The 16,651-nt window shown below is 37.2% G+C and overlaps 2 protein-coding genes across 3 annotated transcripts in view; one reads left to right on the forward strand and one right to left on the reverse strand.

Moving 5' to 3' along the window:
* Nucleotides 1–623: 623 nt before the first annotated feature.
* On the forward strand, nt 624–15,315 carry btbd10b (BTB (POZ) domain containing 10b). Of its 2 annotated transcripts, none has more exons than XM_016235093.1 (8): nt 624–786; nt 6,354–6,540; nt 6,635–6,920; nt 8,871–8,973; nt 11,150–11,270; nt 12,751–12,948; nt 13,325–13,435; nt 14,043–15,315. In XM_016235093.1, the coding sequence occupies exons 2-8, from the start codon at nt 6,387–6,389 to the stop codon at nt 14,360–14,362; spliced, it is 1,293 nt and encodes a 430-aa protein (XP_016090579.1). In that variant the 5' UTR covers nt 624–786; nt 6,354–6,386; the 3' UTR covers nt 14,363–15,315. The 2 variants fall into 2 exon arrangements, with proteins under 2 accessions (XP_016090579.1, XP_016090578.1); XM_016235092.1 differs by having other exon boundaries at nt 624–742; nt 6,356–6,540.
* Nucleotides 14,553–16,651, reverse strand: part of LOC107552974 (aryl hydrocarbon receptor nuclear translocator-like protein 1) — a 37,434-nt gene continuing 35,335 nt past the window's right edge. Inside the window, exons 20-21 of the mRNA XM_016235036.1 lie at nt 16,400–16,493; nt 14,553–16,319 (exon numbers count right to left, since the gene is read on the reverse strand). Of these exons, the coding sequence (XP_016090522.1) occupies nt 16,168–16,319; nt 16,400–16,493 (246 nt within the window). The 3' untranslated portion in view covers nt 14,553–16,167. The remainder of the gene's footprint in view (nt 16,320–16,399; nt 16,494–16,651) is intronic.

Below are 16,651 nucleotides of genomic sequence, written 5' to 3' on the forward strand. Positions count from 1 at the left end.
AGTTCAACCGTACTAATAAGCACAAATTACTCTAGACGAACATTTGAGTGTCTTTTTTTATTGCTGAAGTGTGTTGAAATTTCTTCTTCTGCATTCTACAGTACGGACGTACATTTACTTTCCCTTCAGCCTGAGGCTTATTCATTTCACTTTTGGTGTGAAAAGGCTTTTATATTTGCCAAAAATAGAACTTTTTTATTTTAAAAACAAACAAGCAAGCCCTGTCCCGATTTAAAAAGTAATGTAACGCATTACTTTTCATAAAAAGTAACTAAGTAACGTAATTAGTTACTTTTTTTACGGAGTAACGCAATATTGTAATGCATTACTTTTAAAAGTAACTTTCCCCAATACTGCTTGTAGGCCTCTCTGTTTTCACTGTTTTTGTTTCGTTGTAGCACCGTACTGACTCTTTAAATGTACTTTCAATAAATATTTGTACTTTTTTAGACATCCAACAATTGCAATAAAATGTGGACCAACTGGATGTTTTTAACTGTCCTTTATATTACATACACAGCAAATCGACCTACCATCAACACTTTCTTTCTTTCTTTCTTTCTGTAATTTGCTCAATTTTATAAAGCCCATTGACCACATGACGCAGTTCTCGCGATACTTTAGTGAAGTCGCGTTTCCTGTCAGCCGTTGGTGGAGACAAAATCGCCTTTTCAGAAAACCTGATGGTCCTCTTCAAATTTTGATGGTTATTCTTTTCTGCTTACCTCACGAGAGAACACCAGTAATTAGCTATTTTACAAACTATGCTCACGACGCTGTAAAAAGGTAAGAATTTGTTTAATTCATAAACCAGACGTCTGTTGTTGTTTTGTTGGTTAGCTTCGGTGGCTAGCTAACGTAATAGTTCTGTAACGTCCGCTGAGGTTTTGTGTGTGAAGATGAGTCCGCTGCCTAACAACACACGAGGCACATAATCACACATTTAATTACAAATCCCTGTTTAATTAACGAGTGAAGCATGACAAATAACGCTTTTTGCTTTCGTTCTGTCTTTATTGTCATGTATCGACTCTGGCAGGATGACACACCATCCGCGAGACGGATGTCAGTCCTGGGGTTTTTGGATCAGATCTCAAGATTTTTAAAAACCATTTAAAATAAATAATGTTATGAAATCTGGCTATTTACATATATCTTCCTCTGGCCTTAAAATTATATGTACTTAACCCTCTGATGCATGAATTAATAGTTTTTCATAGGAAAAACAATGTTTATTTTTTCTTCAAAACAACGCTGTAATTATTTTATTGTGTGTGTGTGTGTGTGTGTGTGTGTGTGTGTATGTGTGTATTATATACATATACATATCTAAATATGGTAGGTGTTGTTACCAGAACTTTACAGTACATAAATAATACAGTTTTAGAATAAACGGTTACACTTTACTTGAAGGGGTGTGCATAAGACTGACATGACACATGTCATGAATATGAAGGTTTTTTATGCATGTTTATGACAACTGTCATTAAGTGTCATTCGCTCAGTTATGTCATTTTTAATGCAAAGATGACATTGTTTGAGATGTCTTTGTTATGGGCTATGGTTAGGGGTAGGGTTAGGTCAAATAATGTCGTCTTTGCATTAAAAATGACATAACTGAGCGAATGACACTTAATGACAGTTGTCATAAACATGCATAAAACCTCCTTCATATGATTATGAAGGTGTCATGTCAGTCTTATGCACACCCCTTCAAGTAAAGTGTTACCGAATAAACTACACATAAAACATTAGGCCTACATAAGTTGTCTTTTAAAATGTAGGATCATTTTAGGTTATGTGGTAACGTCGACTAAACAACATGTTTTAACTATTGTGTATACTTTTTCCTGTTAAAATTACTAACCTTCTACAGTAAGGAATACAACAAGTTCCCATTCTCTTTTCACTAAATGTTGTGTTCGCAATATAATATATTGTTGTTCAATATTTTTGGGGCGCTTGCATCAGAAATGCTGAATTTGTTCAAATGTCATAAAGAGAACAGCTATGTAAAATTATGGGAATGGGTCAAATGCAAGTCATGTCATGGTGGTTTGGTTGTAACATTACATCCTGAATGGTTCAAAAATGCCTTTTTGTTGATCAAATTCCACCACACGCATCAGAGGATTAAGCCACACCTGAAAATTATGTAAATATTAAATACTTAAACATGGTATATAACGTTTAGAAATGTTTAATTGTGACTTAAGTGTCCAAAAATGTAATTTGAATGCCCAAATGTTTGTTAGCAAAGAAACGTAATGTAAAAAGCGATTGCTGTGTAAAAGCAGTACACTGGTTGTTAATTAATGACATTATATCAGGTTTTGAGGAAGGAATCCGAGTGAATGGTCTGATTGTACGTTTGAGGCACAACCAGCATCACATGCATTGTGAGAAGTGTGTAAACACTGCAGATTACTCACACACTGCACAGGATGTTAAATGTAGCAATTCACTTCCTTATAAGTGTTTACTAAAGCTACTGGTTTATCACCTTGAGTCACTTAACCAACAGGTTTCAAAGATTAACTGTTTGTGGTTTTAGAGACTTTATAAGACCTTTGATTTATAATTTTGTGCAGCAACAGTGTTTTTATTTACTACACTGACTCTTCTGTTATCTAGAGTAGAATATATGGTGCTTGGCACAATATGTAGGAATGACAAACTAGCCAAGGGTTTATCAGAAGTCCTCAGCTATGTTATTTGCGCAGTGCATGGGTGAGGAAGAAAGGGGTAGTCTCTGTCTCTCTGTATTTGTTGTTTTATTTTAAGGGACTGGTTTAAATGGACAACTATCTTTGGAATTTCCTGACTTCCTGAGCTTTCCAAAAAAAAAAACACTGGGCAGAGGGAGTGGTGCTCTACACAAATGTCGGATTCATATCCCATCTTAATGGTTGTCCAGTAAGTTTTAGGATTAAGGCCCAATCCCAATTCTACCCCTTAGCCCTTCCCCTTTCTCCTACCCCTCCATTTCGCGCGTTCATGTGAAGGGGTAGGGGTGTCTCGATTCTCTTTTGGTCGGAGGGGTAGGGGGAAGGGGAAGGGCCAGACAGCCCTTCAAACGAAGATTTTTCGGGACCACACTTCAAACAAAGGGGTATGAATTATCTCAGTGTAAACCGGCTTCAGGGGCAACATGGCTGCCCGAGCGAACAAAAAGACATAAATGTAAGCATTTTTGGCATTAATAAAGATTTTTACGAAAAGTAATCATTTGTTTTATGTTACATTCAACCGTGAGTTCATATTTACGGTCATGTTACTCAAAGAAATGTTTGCAAAAAATCGTTAATATTTGCTAACTAACGTCATATCATTACAGACTGCACGATAGTTCCACAACATATTTTAATGTCTGATCAGGGCGATAACCACCGTAGACATTGAGGGGGGCTAGTACCCCCAATAATTAGAAAGCGCTAAACCCTTTTCTCAAATATTGCCGAGAGAGATGAAAGTTGAGAGTGAGTTTACTTCAAAAACAGCGATTTTTATTCTCTCGTTGCGATTCAGTTTTTAAACTGTTATTAATAAAAGTCGTGGGGCAGCGTTGACAAGTGTCTTTTCTCCTTGATGTGTGAGCTGCACGATCTCCGATATATAGGTGTGTGTGTGTGTGTGTGTGTGTGTGTGTGTGTGTATATATATATATATATATATATATATATATATATTTATTAAAAAAAAAATTTAATCCAATGAAATGGTGAAATGCTGGTGAAGTAAGTAGCTCTGGAGATGAAGTTCATGTCTTCATATAGTTATACACGCTTGATGGTCATGGTGTTTTCAGCATCTGCCGTCTATTCCAGTTTAAGACATTTCATGACAACTGAATTCAAATGAGAGATGATTTGGCCCCCTATATAGTGGCTCTATGAAGTTCAAAAATATTTATGCAAACTTGTTCCTGTTTGCAGTAGCGCTACTGTGCTGTAACATGCTGCAGCTGTAGTACAGCTGTACTGGTCAACGCTGGTAAAATGATACTACCTTCAGTGACGCTAAGCTCTGCTCACATGATCTGATGATAATAGCTTTGTAGGACAATACATTATTTGGATAATTAGTCCAAAAAAAAAAACAACTTATGTCTGAGTCTGTTACATAGAAGTGAATAAAAATAATATATTTAATATTAAGGTAACACTTTACAGTAAGGTTCCATTAGTTAATGTTAGTTAATGTATTAACTGTCATGAACTATATATTTATTACAATATTTATTAATCTTTCTTAATGTTAGTTAATGAGAATGCAGTTGTTCACTGTTAGTTCATGTTAATTCAGAGTGCATTAACTGTTAACAAGCAGAACTGTTGATTTTAATAATGCATTAGTAAATGTTGAAATTAAGCATAGTATAGCATTGCATAGTAGTGGTGTCCCAATTCTTAGGGGAATATTTTCACCGCTACCCCTTGACACTCTGTTTCAAGAGACAAGGGGAAGGGGTAGGCGGAGGGAAGGGGAAGGGGTATAAAATAGAATTGGGATTGGGCCTAAATATGTTTAACACATAATTTGGCTTTCAAAGTATCTTTACCATGGTACAGTGATATATCAAATGGTCATTTTTTTTATCAAATAGTAATAAAATAATGGTATTTTGATATTTACCATGGTACTACTGTATGATTACTTCAACAATGGACTACCCAGAACCATGGTAGTACAATAGTTCTACTTTGTTCATTTATGTTCTACTGGTGTGTATGCACACAATGAGTCAGTAGTGTCACAAGCATCCGGGCCCAGGCCCCGTTTCTCCTGTGTGTTACACAGTTGAATTTACCCCAGGCACTTCCTGATCAGCTGGAACAGAAGTCGTTCAAACACATCCTCTCTCACACCCGTGCGCTCGCTCTCATCTGCTGCCTTAATTTACTTTGTAAATCTGCTACATTTCTGCTTGAGCGTCTGGCATAAACAATAATCATAAATGTGGTGTTGTGAATTATGCTAAAGGGTGTCTTTGGAAAGTTTATTTATTTACCACTTCAGTAATTATGTGCTTGTTTTACAGCACACTTACATACTAGTTGTTTGTATGTGACAAAGGGTGGTATTTATGGTTACAATATAGGCCTACAGTAGCAATCCTTTTTGTTCTGAACTGTCTCATGTAAAAAGTTCTGGCAGTTAGTAAGGTATTATTATTTTTAGGCCCTATATGAAATGGGTTCTTCTCCCAGTTCTGTTTTATTTTAATTTTTTTACACAAATTCTATTTTCTCCATTTGAGTTTTTCTGCATTCTGTTTTAATGGTTTAATTAGTATTTAATAATCAAAAATCTTGTCTAATCATTTGAATTCATAAAACTTCCACAAAGTTAGTGATGAAAATGTTAACAATTTTCTGGATTGTGTGTTTTATGATTTATTACAAATTTACAAACTAATACTATGATAACGAAAAAAAAAAAATAAAAAAAAATAAAACCGTAACCATAAATCAGCTTTCTCTCCCTGAGCAAGGCAGCAGCAGTTTACTGAAATGAAAACATGAATGAAAAACTATTTTGATTGTGTGATATTCCTTAAAAATATTTTATTAAATTGTATTATTATTATTATTATTACTTTGAGAAGTACATTTATACATTAATCATACATTTCTGTCATTTTAAGTTAAACCAAACTTTACATTTGACAGTTTGTAGTGTAGAACTTTGTGTGTATGTATGTATGTATGTATGTGTGTGTGTGTGTGTGTGTGTATCCAGAATTTTCGGTTTCGGCCCAGAATTTTCATTTCGGTGCATCCCTAGAAAAAAGTGTCTTGTCTCAGTCAGAGTTACTTTAGGATAAATGAGATACTATTATAGTTTTTATTAATATTTTAAATTAGTTTTTATATTTATATTTTGTTAAAATTTTTATTTGAGTTAAAGTTATAAGTTTGTTTAATAAACTTTTGTTTTTGTGTTTTTGTCAATATTTTATTAGTTCTTGTTATTTTAAAAATGTCTTAGTTTTTAATTATTTAATTATTACTTATAATTGATTATTTAAATTGTATTTATTTTAGTGCATCAAGTTAAACTAAAACTAAAATGATAAATGTTTCTTTCATATGTAATTTAAGTTAATGTCTATTTTTTTTTCAAGTAACGAAAATGCTGTTTTTATGGTTTTAGTTAACTATAATAACTCTGGTCTCAGTTTTTCTACGCAGAGATGTGAACAATCATGACATTAGCTCTCTGAGGTGTTGTGGAAGCCATTTCACCTTAAATTACACTGGGAGTCTGTTTCTCTCGAGAGGCTGAATTATGACGCTGCGTCTTGTCTTCAGAGGTGTTTTTAAGGTTTCTCTCTCTTTTTTGCTTCCTGCAGTGGCCAGATGTATTAGACTGTCCAGGTGAAAATGAACATGCATGGTGCCAGTGGAGGCTGTGACCGATCCAGAGATCGACGTCGCTCCAGTGACCGCTCTCGGGACTCCTCACACGAGCGTGGCGAAGGCCAGCTCACACCCTGTATTCGCAACTTGACCTCACCCACACGCCAACACAACAGTGGTGAGAAAACATTTTTTTGTCGTTTAGGTCCGATGTGGCTCTTCATTTAAGTCCCATGGTTTGTCATCATGTCGTATATGTGTCATGTGTCCAGATCGTGAAGGCGGCTCATCGCGGCCCAGCAGCCCCAGGCCTCAGAGGATCTCTCCCAGCAGCAGCAGCAGCAGTGGGGTGGCCAGCAGCCGCAACAGTAGTTTGTCCAGCTCAGAGGGCACATACAAGAGCATGGGCCCCGGTGAGATGGTCTTCGTCTACGAGAATGTCAAAGATGGAGCCCGCGGCGTCCGCACATCAGAGAAGGTGACGCTTATTGTGGACAACACTCGCTTCGTGGTGGACCCCTCGATTTTCACAGCACAGCCCAACACCATGCTGGGCAGGTTAGAAGCAGACCAATCATCTGTCAAAGAGTTCTGTCTTGAAGGTGTCTAATCAACTTCATGTCATGTAACATTGTTTTGTCTGATCCGGAAAAAAAAACAGAAAAATACAAATGGGGTACAAATAATTTTGTGATCTAATCACTCAAAACATATTCAGAGGCTATTGAAAATATTTGTGACCACATTTGTAGCGCTAATGCTAATCTGCCTGGAGGTTTCCCAGAAAAACATTTTGAAATGTGATCTGAATGCATATAAGACACCTTACTCAAGGTTTTAAAATCAATTTTAAGACTTTTTATTAAGACCTGCACAAATAAAATGAATAGCGTTTGCTCATTCAGAACGAACCTGTAGTCTCCAAATAAAACTGCACGTTTAAAACACTTAAGACATTTTTAAACATATTTCAACAATACATATTTCAATATGTATTGAAATCAATTTATATTCTACATGTGTCAATAGGGCCTTTCGCACCGCGGGAACCTTTTCATAGTACCAGAACTAATTGTGGAACTACCCACTTTTTGGCGTTTTCGCACCGCCGGAACTGGGTGCGATTTTAGTACCGGACTGCCTTTTTCGAGAACCAAATTAGCTCCTACTCCGGAGCAGGGTCTAACCAGCACAACTGGTACTACCCGTGACGCAAGTAGACATTGATTGGCCAAACGCATACGAAAACGCCCTCACCCAATGATTTAAAACATTGTGTCAACTTATTTAGCAAGTATGGAGAACAGCGATAGATGGACAGATGCTGAAGTGCAGGCACTTGTAGCAAATGTAGCACTGCCAGTTGTTGTTGGAGATTCTTAGTCCTCCTTTCCGTTCTTTCAATCGCTTTATTTATACGTAGACATTCCATGTCCATTATTGTGAAACCCGCGGGACACAACAAACAAACAGCTCCGATCACAGCGTCATCCATCCTCCTGTTGTTAACGTTGTTCTTCTTTGTTTCCGTTGTTGAACGCCGCGCACAAATGACGTCGCTGTCGACCGGCTTACGTCACTTTCTAGTACACACTGTCGGTGTGAATGCAACCCTTTAAATGGTACTGGGAAATAGTTTGCGCAAAATCGTCCCAGTACTTTTGTACTGTACATTTAGTTCTGGAACTAAAGCGGTGCGAAAGGCCCTAATACATACGAATTAGGTTGATCAATATTGTATTTTTACATTTTTGTAATTAAATTGTTGCTGCATGCAGTTTCACATTGGGCCGTATCATAATTCCTGTTTCTCCATCCTCAAATTTAAAGGGGTAGATCTCTCAAAAACAAAATTTGGTCATCATTTACTCATGCTCATGTTGTTCCAAACCCATATGACTTTGATTAATCTTCAAAACACCAATTGAGATATGTTTTAATGAAACTTGATTTCTGTCCCTCCATATAAGTCCAAGAAACCAAAACTTAAGTGGTAGTTCCCTTGATGTCTATGCAGGGTCAGAAAGCTCTCGGATTTCATCAAAACTATCTTAAATTGTGTTCCGAAGATGAGCGAAGGTCTTAACAGGTTTGGAACAACATGAGAGTGAGTAATTAATGACAGAATTTTCATTTTGGGTGAACTATCCCTTTACGTTTTGGTTACTTGGACATTTAGTGGAGGGACAGAAAGTCTTATGGGTTTCGAATGACATGAGAATGAGAAATTGATGACGTAATTTACATTTATGGGTGCATTATCCCTTTAAGACCTCTCAAAATGATATTGGTGCCTTTTGTTACACCATTTAAGGCTTTATTACCTTAAATTTGACCAAACTGAATTTAAGACATTTTATCATCACTCAAGAATCAAGAAAAAAAATGACATGAGGAAGAGTAGATGATGACAGAGCTAACCCATTAACTTATCTCAGCCTTCTGTAATCTATTTTAATACATTTTCCCATTGTTGTTTCTGAAAAACATTTCTGTATTTTTCTGTAGAATGTTTGGATCTGGACGGGAACACAATTTCACCCGGCCCAATGAGAAAGGAGAGTATGAGGTGGCAGAGGGCATCAGCTCTACTGTGTTTAGGGCCATTCTGGTAGGTCATTGTCACTAGACATCTCGCCTTTACTGTCTCACTGCACACACACACATTAAAGGGGTCATGAACAACCTTTTTTACAATTTTGTACTGTTCTCAGAGTTCCACTTATAATGTTACCAAGATTTTTACATCAAAAAACATAATTTAGAATAGGCTATTTTCTGTCCTGTTTTGACCCCCCTCATTAGAACACACTGTTTGAAAAGGTGTTTGTGGTTTGTAGACTCGGAAGTAAACGCCCACTGATGTGATTGGCTAACATTGGTATGATTGCAGTTTTTCATAGATGGACAGGTTAAAAATGCATAAATACTCTGTTCATATCAAACAATCTGTAATAACAGATAAAGCAATAGTGATCACGTAATAAAAACAGTTACTCACACTTGTGTGGTGTGGCATTACTGTCAGATCATATCTATTCAGCACAGCATCGTCTTTTAGTTTCAAACTTTTGTCGAAGTGTGCCTTGTTTGTAAACGGAACTGCAGTAAAATGAATTGAACAGAGAATGAAGTTCTTACTGACCGTCTGGATCTGGACATTAAAAATAAAGTTCATCCACTCTTTCCTAATATATTGGGATCAGAAGGAATGCAATGCAAAGACTGTTTTCTTCTCGTCTTCTGAGCCATCCTTATCGTTTGATTTCTGTGTAGACCTGCGTTCGCCTCTCTTGTTATTTACACTACATGTGCGAATCGGTGGGCGGGGCTAAACAGACAGTGCTGTAGACGCAGGCAGGCGTTGATCATCTTTTGTGGGGGTGGTGTTTAGCCACACTATTACGTAATAAAGTGGCACATTCCACAACCTGTCGTTTTGGCAGATTGGCTTCAATATAAGCTGTTTTTAGACTAATGAGAAAGTTTTGAGTTCTGAAACTTATAGGATGTTGTTATAGTACAATGACCTCTTATATGTCTTAGTTCATGGCCCCTTTAAAGCGAGGCACACACCAGACTCAGACTCGGCAGACAAAATGCATATACAGAATTATTAATTTTATATATGATACCTGTGCCTTGTTCTACCCGTGGTGCTTCTTGTCCCATGTGCGACCCACTTAAGAAGCTCCAGTCTATCACAAATCCTTAGCTTTGATTTCAGAAACCGTAACATTTTTTTCAAGGATATCCCAAATGGACTCATGTGTTTGACAACAAATGGCAACATTTTAAACTTGTTTATTTGGAGACAGTGCACTGATAAAGTCTAATAGTTTGCAGGGGTATATTAGTGTTTAAGACAGGTCTGTGGTTTAGTCACTAGCTTTCACTGTGGGCTGCTTCGGCTTGAGAACATCTCATAATGAGCTTCCAGCAACAGCTTTTAAATAATGATGTTAAGCGCAGCTTAAGCCTGTCATTAGCTTTGCTGTATATCCTGCTGTAATGATCTTTCACTGCAGTGTCTGTTATGTGTCTCAGGACAGTGTTTATTATGCTGCTGTAGACAATCGATAAAATCAGATGAGTGCATTCAAACAATGGCACTGACTAGTAATCCAGAGAGAGAATGTGTTGAGTGTGAGAGCTTGAACAGAGAAGCATGCTATTTGCAGGATCAATTTGAATGCAATACAATAATTACGTTTTTTGTGGAAGAGGGGATGAGGAATGGGATTTGAATCTGCATCACCTTTGTGAGCTATTTGGCTCTGACGTGTCATGGACATATGGCCTACTGCATACATTTCTGGCATTAAAATGATGTCTGATACTGATAAGCTGAAAATAATTTTCATGTAATGGACAGTAACTGATAAATGGCTGATATTGAAGTTTTATGCTTTATTTTTGAGTGGTCTAAATAAAACAAAAAACATCTGAAAACAAATTTTAAATGCTGCAAGTGAACTTGGGCATCACAGCATAATAATTTACAGTGAAAATTAGTATGAAAATTGGATATTCATTATGATATTTGCTAAAAGTTGTATTGAATTGTTATTAAATTATTAGAGGTTATAAAATTGAACCTTGAGTGAGTGATTATTGATCATTTAATTGTAATTTAATTAAATTGTGGTGTTAAGTCTAAAATGTTTTGAATAAAATCATTAGCACTTCTCCAGTTAGCTGAATCTGGCCTACATCCATGTGTTTTTAAGTGGTGTAGCTTCTGTAATGGCATCTTTTGTGTTGTCTGTTCTGTCTCTAACTGGCAGGATTACTATAAATCTGGGATAATCCGCTGTCCTGATGGAATCTCCATTCCTGAGCTGAGGGAAGCGTGCGACTATCTGTGCATCTCTTTTGACTACAGTACTATCAAGTGCCGAGACCTGAGTGAGTAATTCCTGAAATGGCCTTCCTGATACACGAGATTCATGTTAATGGAATTGTTCACCCGAAAATAAAAATGTCATGACAATATACTCCAATATACTACACATGACAATCCATACGGAAGTTCTAAGCGGCCATTATTTTTTCTCCCCTTCTTGTTTTCTCGTTATAACGACTTATTTTCTCGTTATATCGACATAACGAGAGTTGTTTTCTCGTTATAACGACTTAATTTTCTCGTTATATCGACATAACGAGAGTTGTTTTCTCGTTATAACGACTTAATTTTCTCGTGATCTCGACATAAAAAAAGTTGTTCTCTAAGTTACAAAACTGCGCCAACAGGTGGCACTATTGACCTGAATGGTTAATAAGCGGGGATGTTCTGTTTATCTACAGTAGGACAGGCTTCAACGACGTAGGCTATTTGTAATGTGCCTCTTTTTCTTATTATTAATCTTTATTGTTAATCATTAAATGTATATTGATAAGAAATGTGATTTATATGTAAAGTGTATAGGCTAATTTAATTCAGTGATGTTCTACAGTGTTGTAATCTTTTGTGCTTTCTACATTTCTTTGTGGAAACCACACACACAATATAATTTTCTTTCAAATAAAAGGAAAATTGAAAGTGAGTTGAATCCAAGCAGCTCTAAAAGATTTTAGAATAGTTCTGCATCCTGAAGGCGCTCCGCCTGTGTTTGCGGTGTTGCTTTGACCATTTAAACATGCTAATTACACAAACAAAATGTTTAGCGTACTATCTCTGGAAATATCAACCGTGATTGATCAGCCTTTATTTTTGTATTGTAGACGTTATTACTAGGCGAAGCAAAATTTGCTGAAATATCCACGACCTAGGCTACAGTAAGAGCGCATGGTTTATCTGTCCATCAGATGCGTGTCAAAGTCAAGTTCGTTACTATAACAACAGTAGATCAAACAATCATTGTAAAAAAAAAAAAAAAAAAAACTGTCGTTATAACGAGAAAACAACTTTCGAGAAGAAAACGAGAAGAAAAAAAAATATTGCATGGCCGCTTAGAACTTCCATACATCCAAGATGTAGATGAGTTTGTTTCTTCATTGAAACCGATTTGGAGAAATGTAGCTTTACATCACTGCCTCACAAATGGATCCTCTGCAGTGAATGGGTGCCGTCAGAGTCCAAACAGCTGATAAAAGCATCACAATAATCCACACCGCTCCAGTCCATCAATTAAATTTCATGTGAAGTGTGAAGCTTTGTGTTTGTGAGAAACAAGACCATCATTAAGGCATATTAGAGGATAGAGGACGATTTCTCATTTTTGGATTAACTATTCCTTTAATCTTCTGTCAGTGTCCATGTCAGTACTGTGATCTGACAACTGTAGGATTTTAACATTGTTTTCTGCCTCATATTTCACAAAATGCCAGATTTGCCTGCTTTGGTTTTCCTCAGGTTTTTGTTTATTGACCCGGTTTGTCTCTTCAGGTGCCCTGATGCATGAACTGTCCAATGACGGCGCTCGGCGGCAGTTTGAGTTCTATCTGGAGGAGATGGTGCTTCCTCTGATGGTGGCAAGCGCTCAGAGCGGAGAGAGGGAGTGTCACATCGTAGTGCTCACAGACGATGATGTGGTGGACTGGGATGAGGAGTACCCACCTCAGATGGGAGAGGAGTATTCACAAAGTAATCACACACACCTTTCTGTAACATCTTAAAAATATTTTAGAAGTGTTTGCACACCCAAAATATTTTACCCAAACTGAAAAAAACAAACAAACAAAAAAATCAATTAATTAATTGATAAAAAAAGCATGGACTAAATTATGGATCTTGGGATTTAAGAATCCGTATTGGTTCATCAAAATTAAGATTGATAGAAATTGATATTGTCAACCTACTGTATTTCTAGTGTCCACACAGCTGACATTTTTACCTGTTGTTGTCTAACATGCCATTTCAGCGGAATACTTTTGGTTGCTGAAATTTCAGTGCATCACTAGTGCTTTTGTCTGTGGCTAAAGCAAATATATTAAAACAAATATATTTTTCCCCTTTTTAGTCATATACAGTACAAAACTTTATCGTTTCTTCAAGTACATTGAAAACCGTGATGTAGCCAAATCTGTTTTAAAAGAGCGAGGACTTAAGAAAATTAGACTGGGTATCGAAGGTAAGAATCCTTTGTTTTGCATGCTGTTTTTACAACATTATATGAATTTATTCAAATATGCAATCTCATTTTAATAATTCAAAGGCATAGTTCACCCAAAACTTGTAATTCTCTGAAGTAGCAATGAATCAAATATGGCAGCAGATATCAGGCTTGACATTTGCTCACGACAAATCTGAGAACCAAAGATGTTTGTTATTGTCTTCAAATCTGATGCGATATTGATATCTACAAAGCAGGATGCCTGATGCCCGAAATGCAATGAAAGCCAATGAGATGCACACAAATTTGCTAAAATGAAATGTGAAATTATTTTACACAACATTTATTCAAAATTCACTACAAATGTGAAAACCGTGTCTGATACTCATTGACAAAGCAGAGTCATTAGAACTGGGTCTAGACATAATGGCCAAATATTGGCTGATATATCAGTCTTCCTCTAGTCGAAAGGTGCCATATTTGATTTGAAAGCTACAAAGAAGGGCAAGATTTAGCATGAGGGTAAATATAATGACAGATTTTTAATTTTAATGAACTCTTCCATGATGGTCATGACCCACATCAGAAGATCACAACTTTTTGAGTATCAAATCTGCATCTGTAGGTTATCCAACATACAAAGAGAAAGTGAAAAAGCGCCCCGGCGGTAGGCCTGAAGTCATCTACAACTACGTCCAAAGACCCTTCATCCGCATGTCCTGGGAGAAGGAGGAAGGCAAGAGTCGACACGTGGACTTCCAGTGTGTGAAGAGCAAGTCCATCACGAACCTGGCAGCGGCTGCGGCAGACATTCCCCAGGATCAGCTGGTGGTGATGAATCCTGAACCACAAGTGGATGAACTGGACATTCTTCCCAACCACCCTCCCCCCGGCCACAACTACAGCAACGAGCCTGACCCCGACGCCCCCTCGCCTGCCGTCTGAGAGCAGACGCCCCTTCACAGCATGCTGCAGCATGAACCAGAGTGACACTATAACCAGATTGCCTTCTGTACCTCCTCCACAGCCTTAGAGCCTCAACTGTATAGTTACTGTATTTAAAAAGAAAAAACAACATCATGGACTTGGGATACTGGCATGGGCAGTGCTCTCGTGTTCTGTCTTCGCTGTTCTCTTTTTTTTTTTTTACTTGACCAAAGGAAATGTATTTTTGTTTGTTTGAAATGAAGTTTGCAACCTCACTTATTTTGTAATTGGGCGTATTATATGATTATAACTATTATTACTATTGGTCTTTTCCATTTTACTATATTACTGCAATGAGTTTAATTATTATCATTTTGATGTTCTTTTCATTTGATGCATTTGGGTTGGGTTCTTTTGGAAAGCTCTCCTCTTGATCTCCTCAAAGCTCATGTGTCTCCTCAGGAGGTCCATTTGCCTGGTGAACAAATGCCGTGTTTTTTTTGGGATCGACATTAATTTATCTGCTCAAGATCTGTCTGTTCAAGTGCTTGAAAATCATTGTATTAATAAAGATATATAATATAATGTACAGCGTTTGACATGAAGTTTAATTTTTGGTTGCTTTTGGTGTTTCGCTGATGGGAAAGATTATAATAGAAACTGTTATGATCGTGTAACACATGGGATAAAAATAGTTCCAGTTACAGAATAGATGCAGAGGATTTGAGAAACAATATACATTGCAATACAATAAGCTAGAGCCATTTTACATAGCAATCAAGTTTAGGAATACTTGGTATTCAGTTTAAAAGCAGATCTCAACGAAAAAAAATATGCACATTTTATACTTGCAGAGAATATAATGTCTAAATCAATTCATTGTTTGTGGCCTGAGGCTACAATTCACATGGATCACCAAAATTGGATTAGTAAGCAAATATGCAGAAATACAAAAAAAAAAAAAAAAAAAAGAGGTGGATATAAAAAAAAAAACATCTGTAAGCCCAACAGGATTTGTGGCATTTAGTTGTTTGGCATTAAGTGCTCCATTCTGTAGACTGAAACAATATCCTTAGATACCGTACCAGCACTGATAATGGTGTGTTGCAAGAAGATTGTGTCCCAACCAGGTGCTATAAACCAATTTTTGTCCTCAATGAAAGTGAAATAATGACAGTATCACCTATTTGACACCGTGTGCCGCACACGTCCTGAAAAGTGAAGCCGATGTAAACGAATGGGACTTAAGCCAAACTAAAAAAATAAAAATCGAATTACACTTAAAATAAACTTTTCCCCAAGATGGTTTCCATCATTTCAGGTAGTTTTGTGTGTGTTCATTTTTCTATTTAGCTTGCTTTTAGTTCATTATTTGATGGTTCGTTAAAAACGGGAGTGTGAGCTTGCGATTGGGCCTACGGGAATTTGCGAGGAACTTTGATACCGCAGCTCCACCTCACGATCAGTACTTTGCAAACACGGGCTCCAAACGAATCACTACTGTGCAAAATCGGTCTCAGAATGATGTCATTTCTGCAAGATGACAGTGGCCATAATGGGATTTTTTGCCGTCACTTTTCTACAGCAGAACAAAGTGGAGATGTGTCATCCATCTTTTTTTACAGTCTACATTTGGCACATTTGAACATACAGCTGTGGAATGAGGTTGTGGACCAATACGATTTTGCTGTGGGTGGAGTTACCTGAGGCACCATGACAAAAACAAATGCAATGACACCAAAAAGATTGTCAGGGTCATAGCTGGTTTGAACGCGGTTGAGATGGATTGTACACATGATCTGTGACAGTCTCCTTCAGGACTCTCACAGTGGCCAGGGCAGGTCACTGAAGTCTACGGGACCTCCCAGACCTGCGTCCGCCTCCAGCAGGCTCATGATGATCGCCATGGCAGCCTCATCACTGCTGGAGCCCGGCTCATCCATGATGTCACCGATACCGATGTGTGAATGATCACCTGCAGATCAGAGACGGTATTGTGAACCGTTTCAAAAGCAACACTGACAAATCACTGAACAGATCACCTTTACAACTTACTTAAAATCGAGCTGTTAGAGTAAGGATATCCTATGCTGTCCTGGCCCGACACCATCCCTGCTGAAGGAATGTCTGGAGTTCCACCATTTGAAATCTAAGCAGTTAGAAAAAATAAAATCAGATGCTATTACAATTAGTATTAATGTAACATTAAATATGTAAACATCTAAATATGTTTGTCAGAGACTGCACATTAAGGCATACCCAAAAATGAATTCTCACATAATTTACTCACCCTCATGTTAACCAGAT

The sequence above is a fragment of the Sinocyclocheilus grahami genome, unplaced genomic scaffold (genome assembly GCF_001515645.1).
Source record: "Sinocyclocheilus grahami isolate Dianchi unplaced genomic scaffold, SAMN03320097.WGS_v1.1 scaffold462.1, whole genome shotgun sequence".
In the NCBI taxonomy this organism is placed as follows: domain Eukaryota; kingdom Metazoa; phylum Chordata; class Actinopteri; order Cypriniformes; family Cyprinidae; genus Sinocyclocheilus; species Sinocyclocheilus grahami.

What these genes read in the sequence shown, in the direction of transcription:
- btbd10b (XM_016235093.1), top strand. Translation starts at nt 6,387, where the DNA reads ATGAACATGCATGGTGCCAGTGGAGGCTGTGACCGATCCAGAGATCGA. An exon ending in CACACGCCAACACAACAGTG is followed by an intron (nt 6,541 to 6,634) that starts GTGAGAAAACAT and finishes TCATGTGTCCAG; the next exon opens with ATCGTGAAGGCGGCTCATCG. An exon ending in CCCAACACCATGCTGGGCAG is followed by an intron (nt 6,921 to 8,870) that starts GTTAGAAGCAGA and finishes ATTTTTCTGTAG; the next exon opens with AATGTTTGGATCTGGACGGG.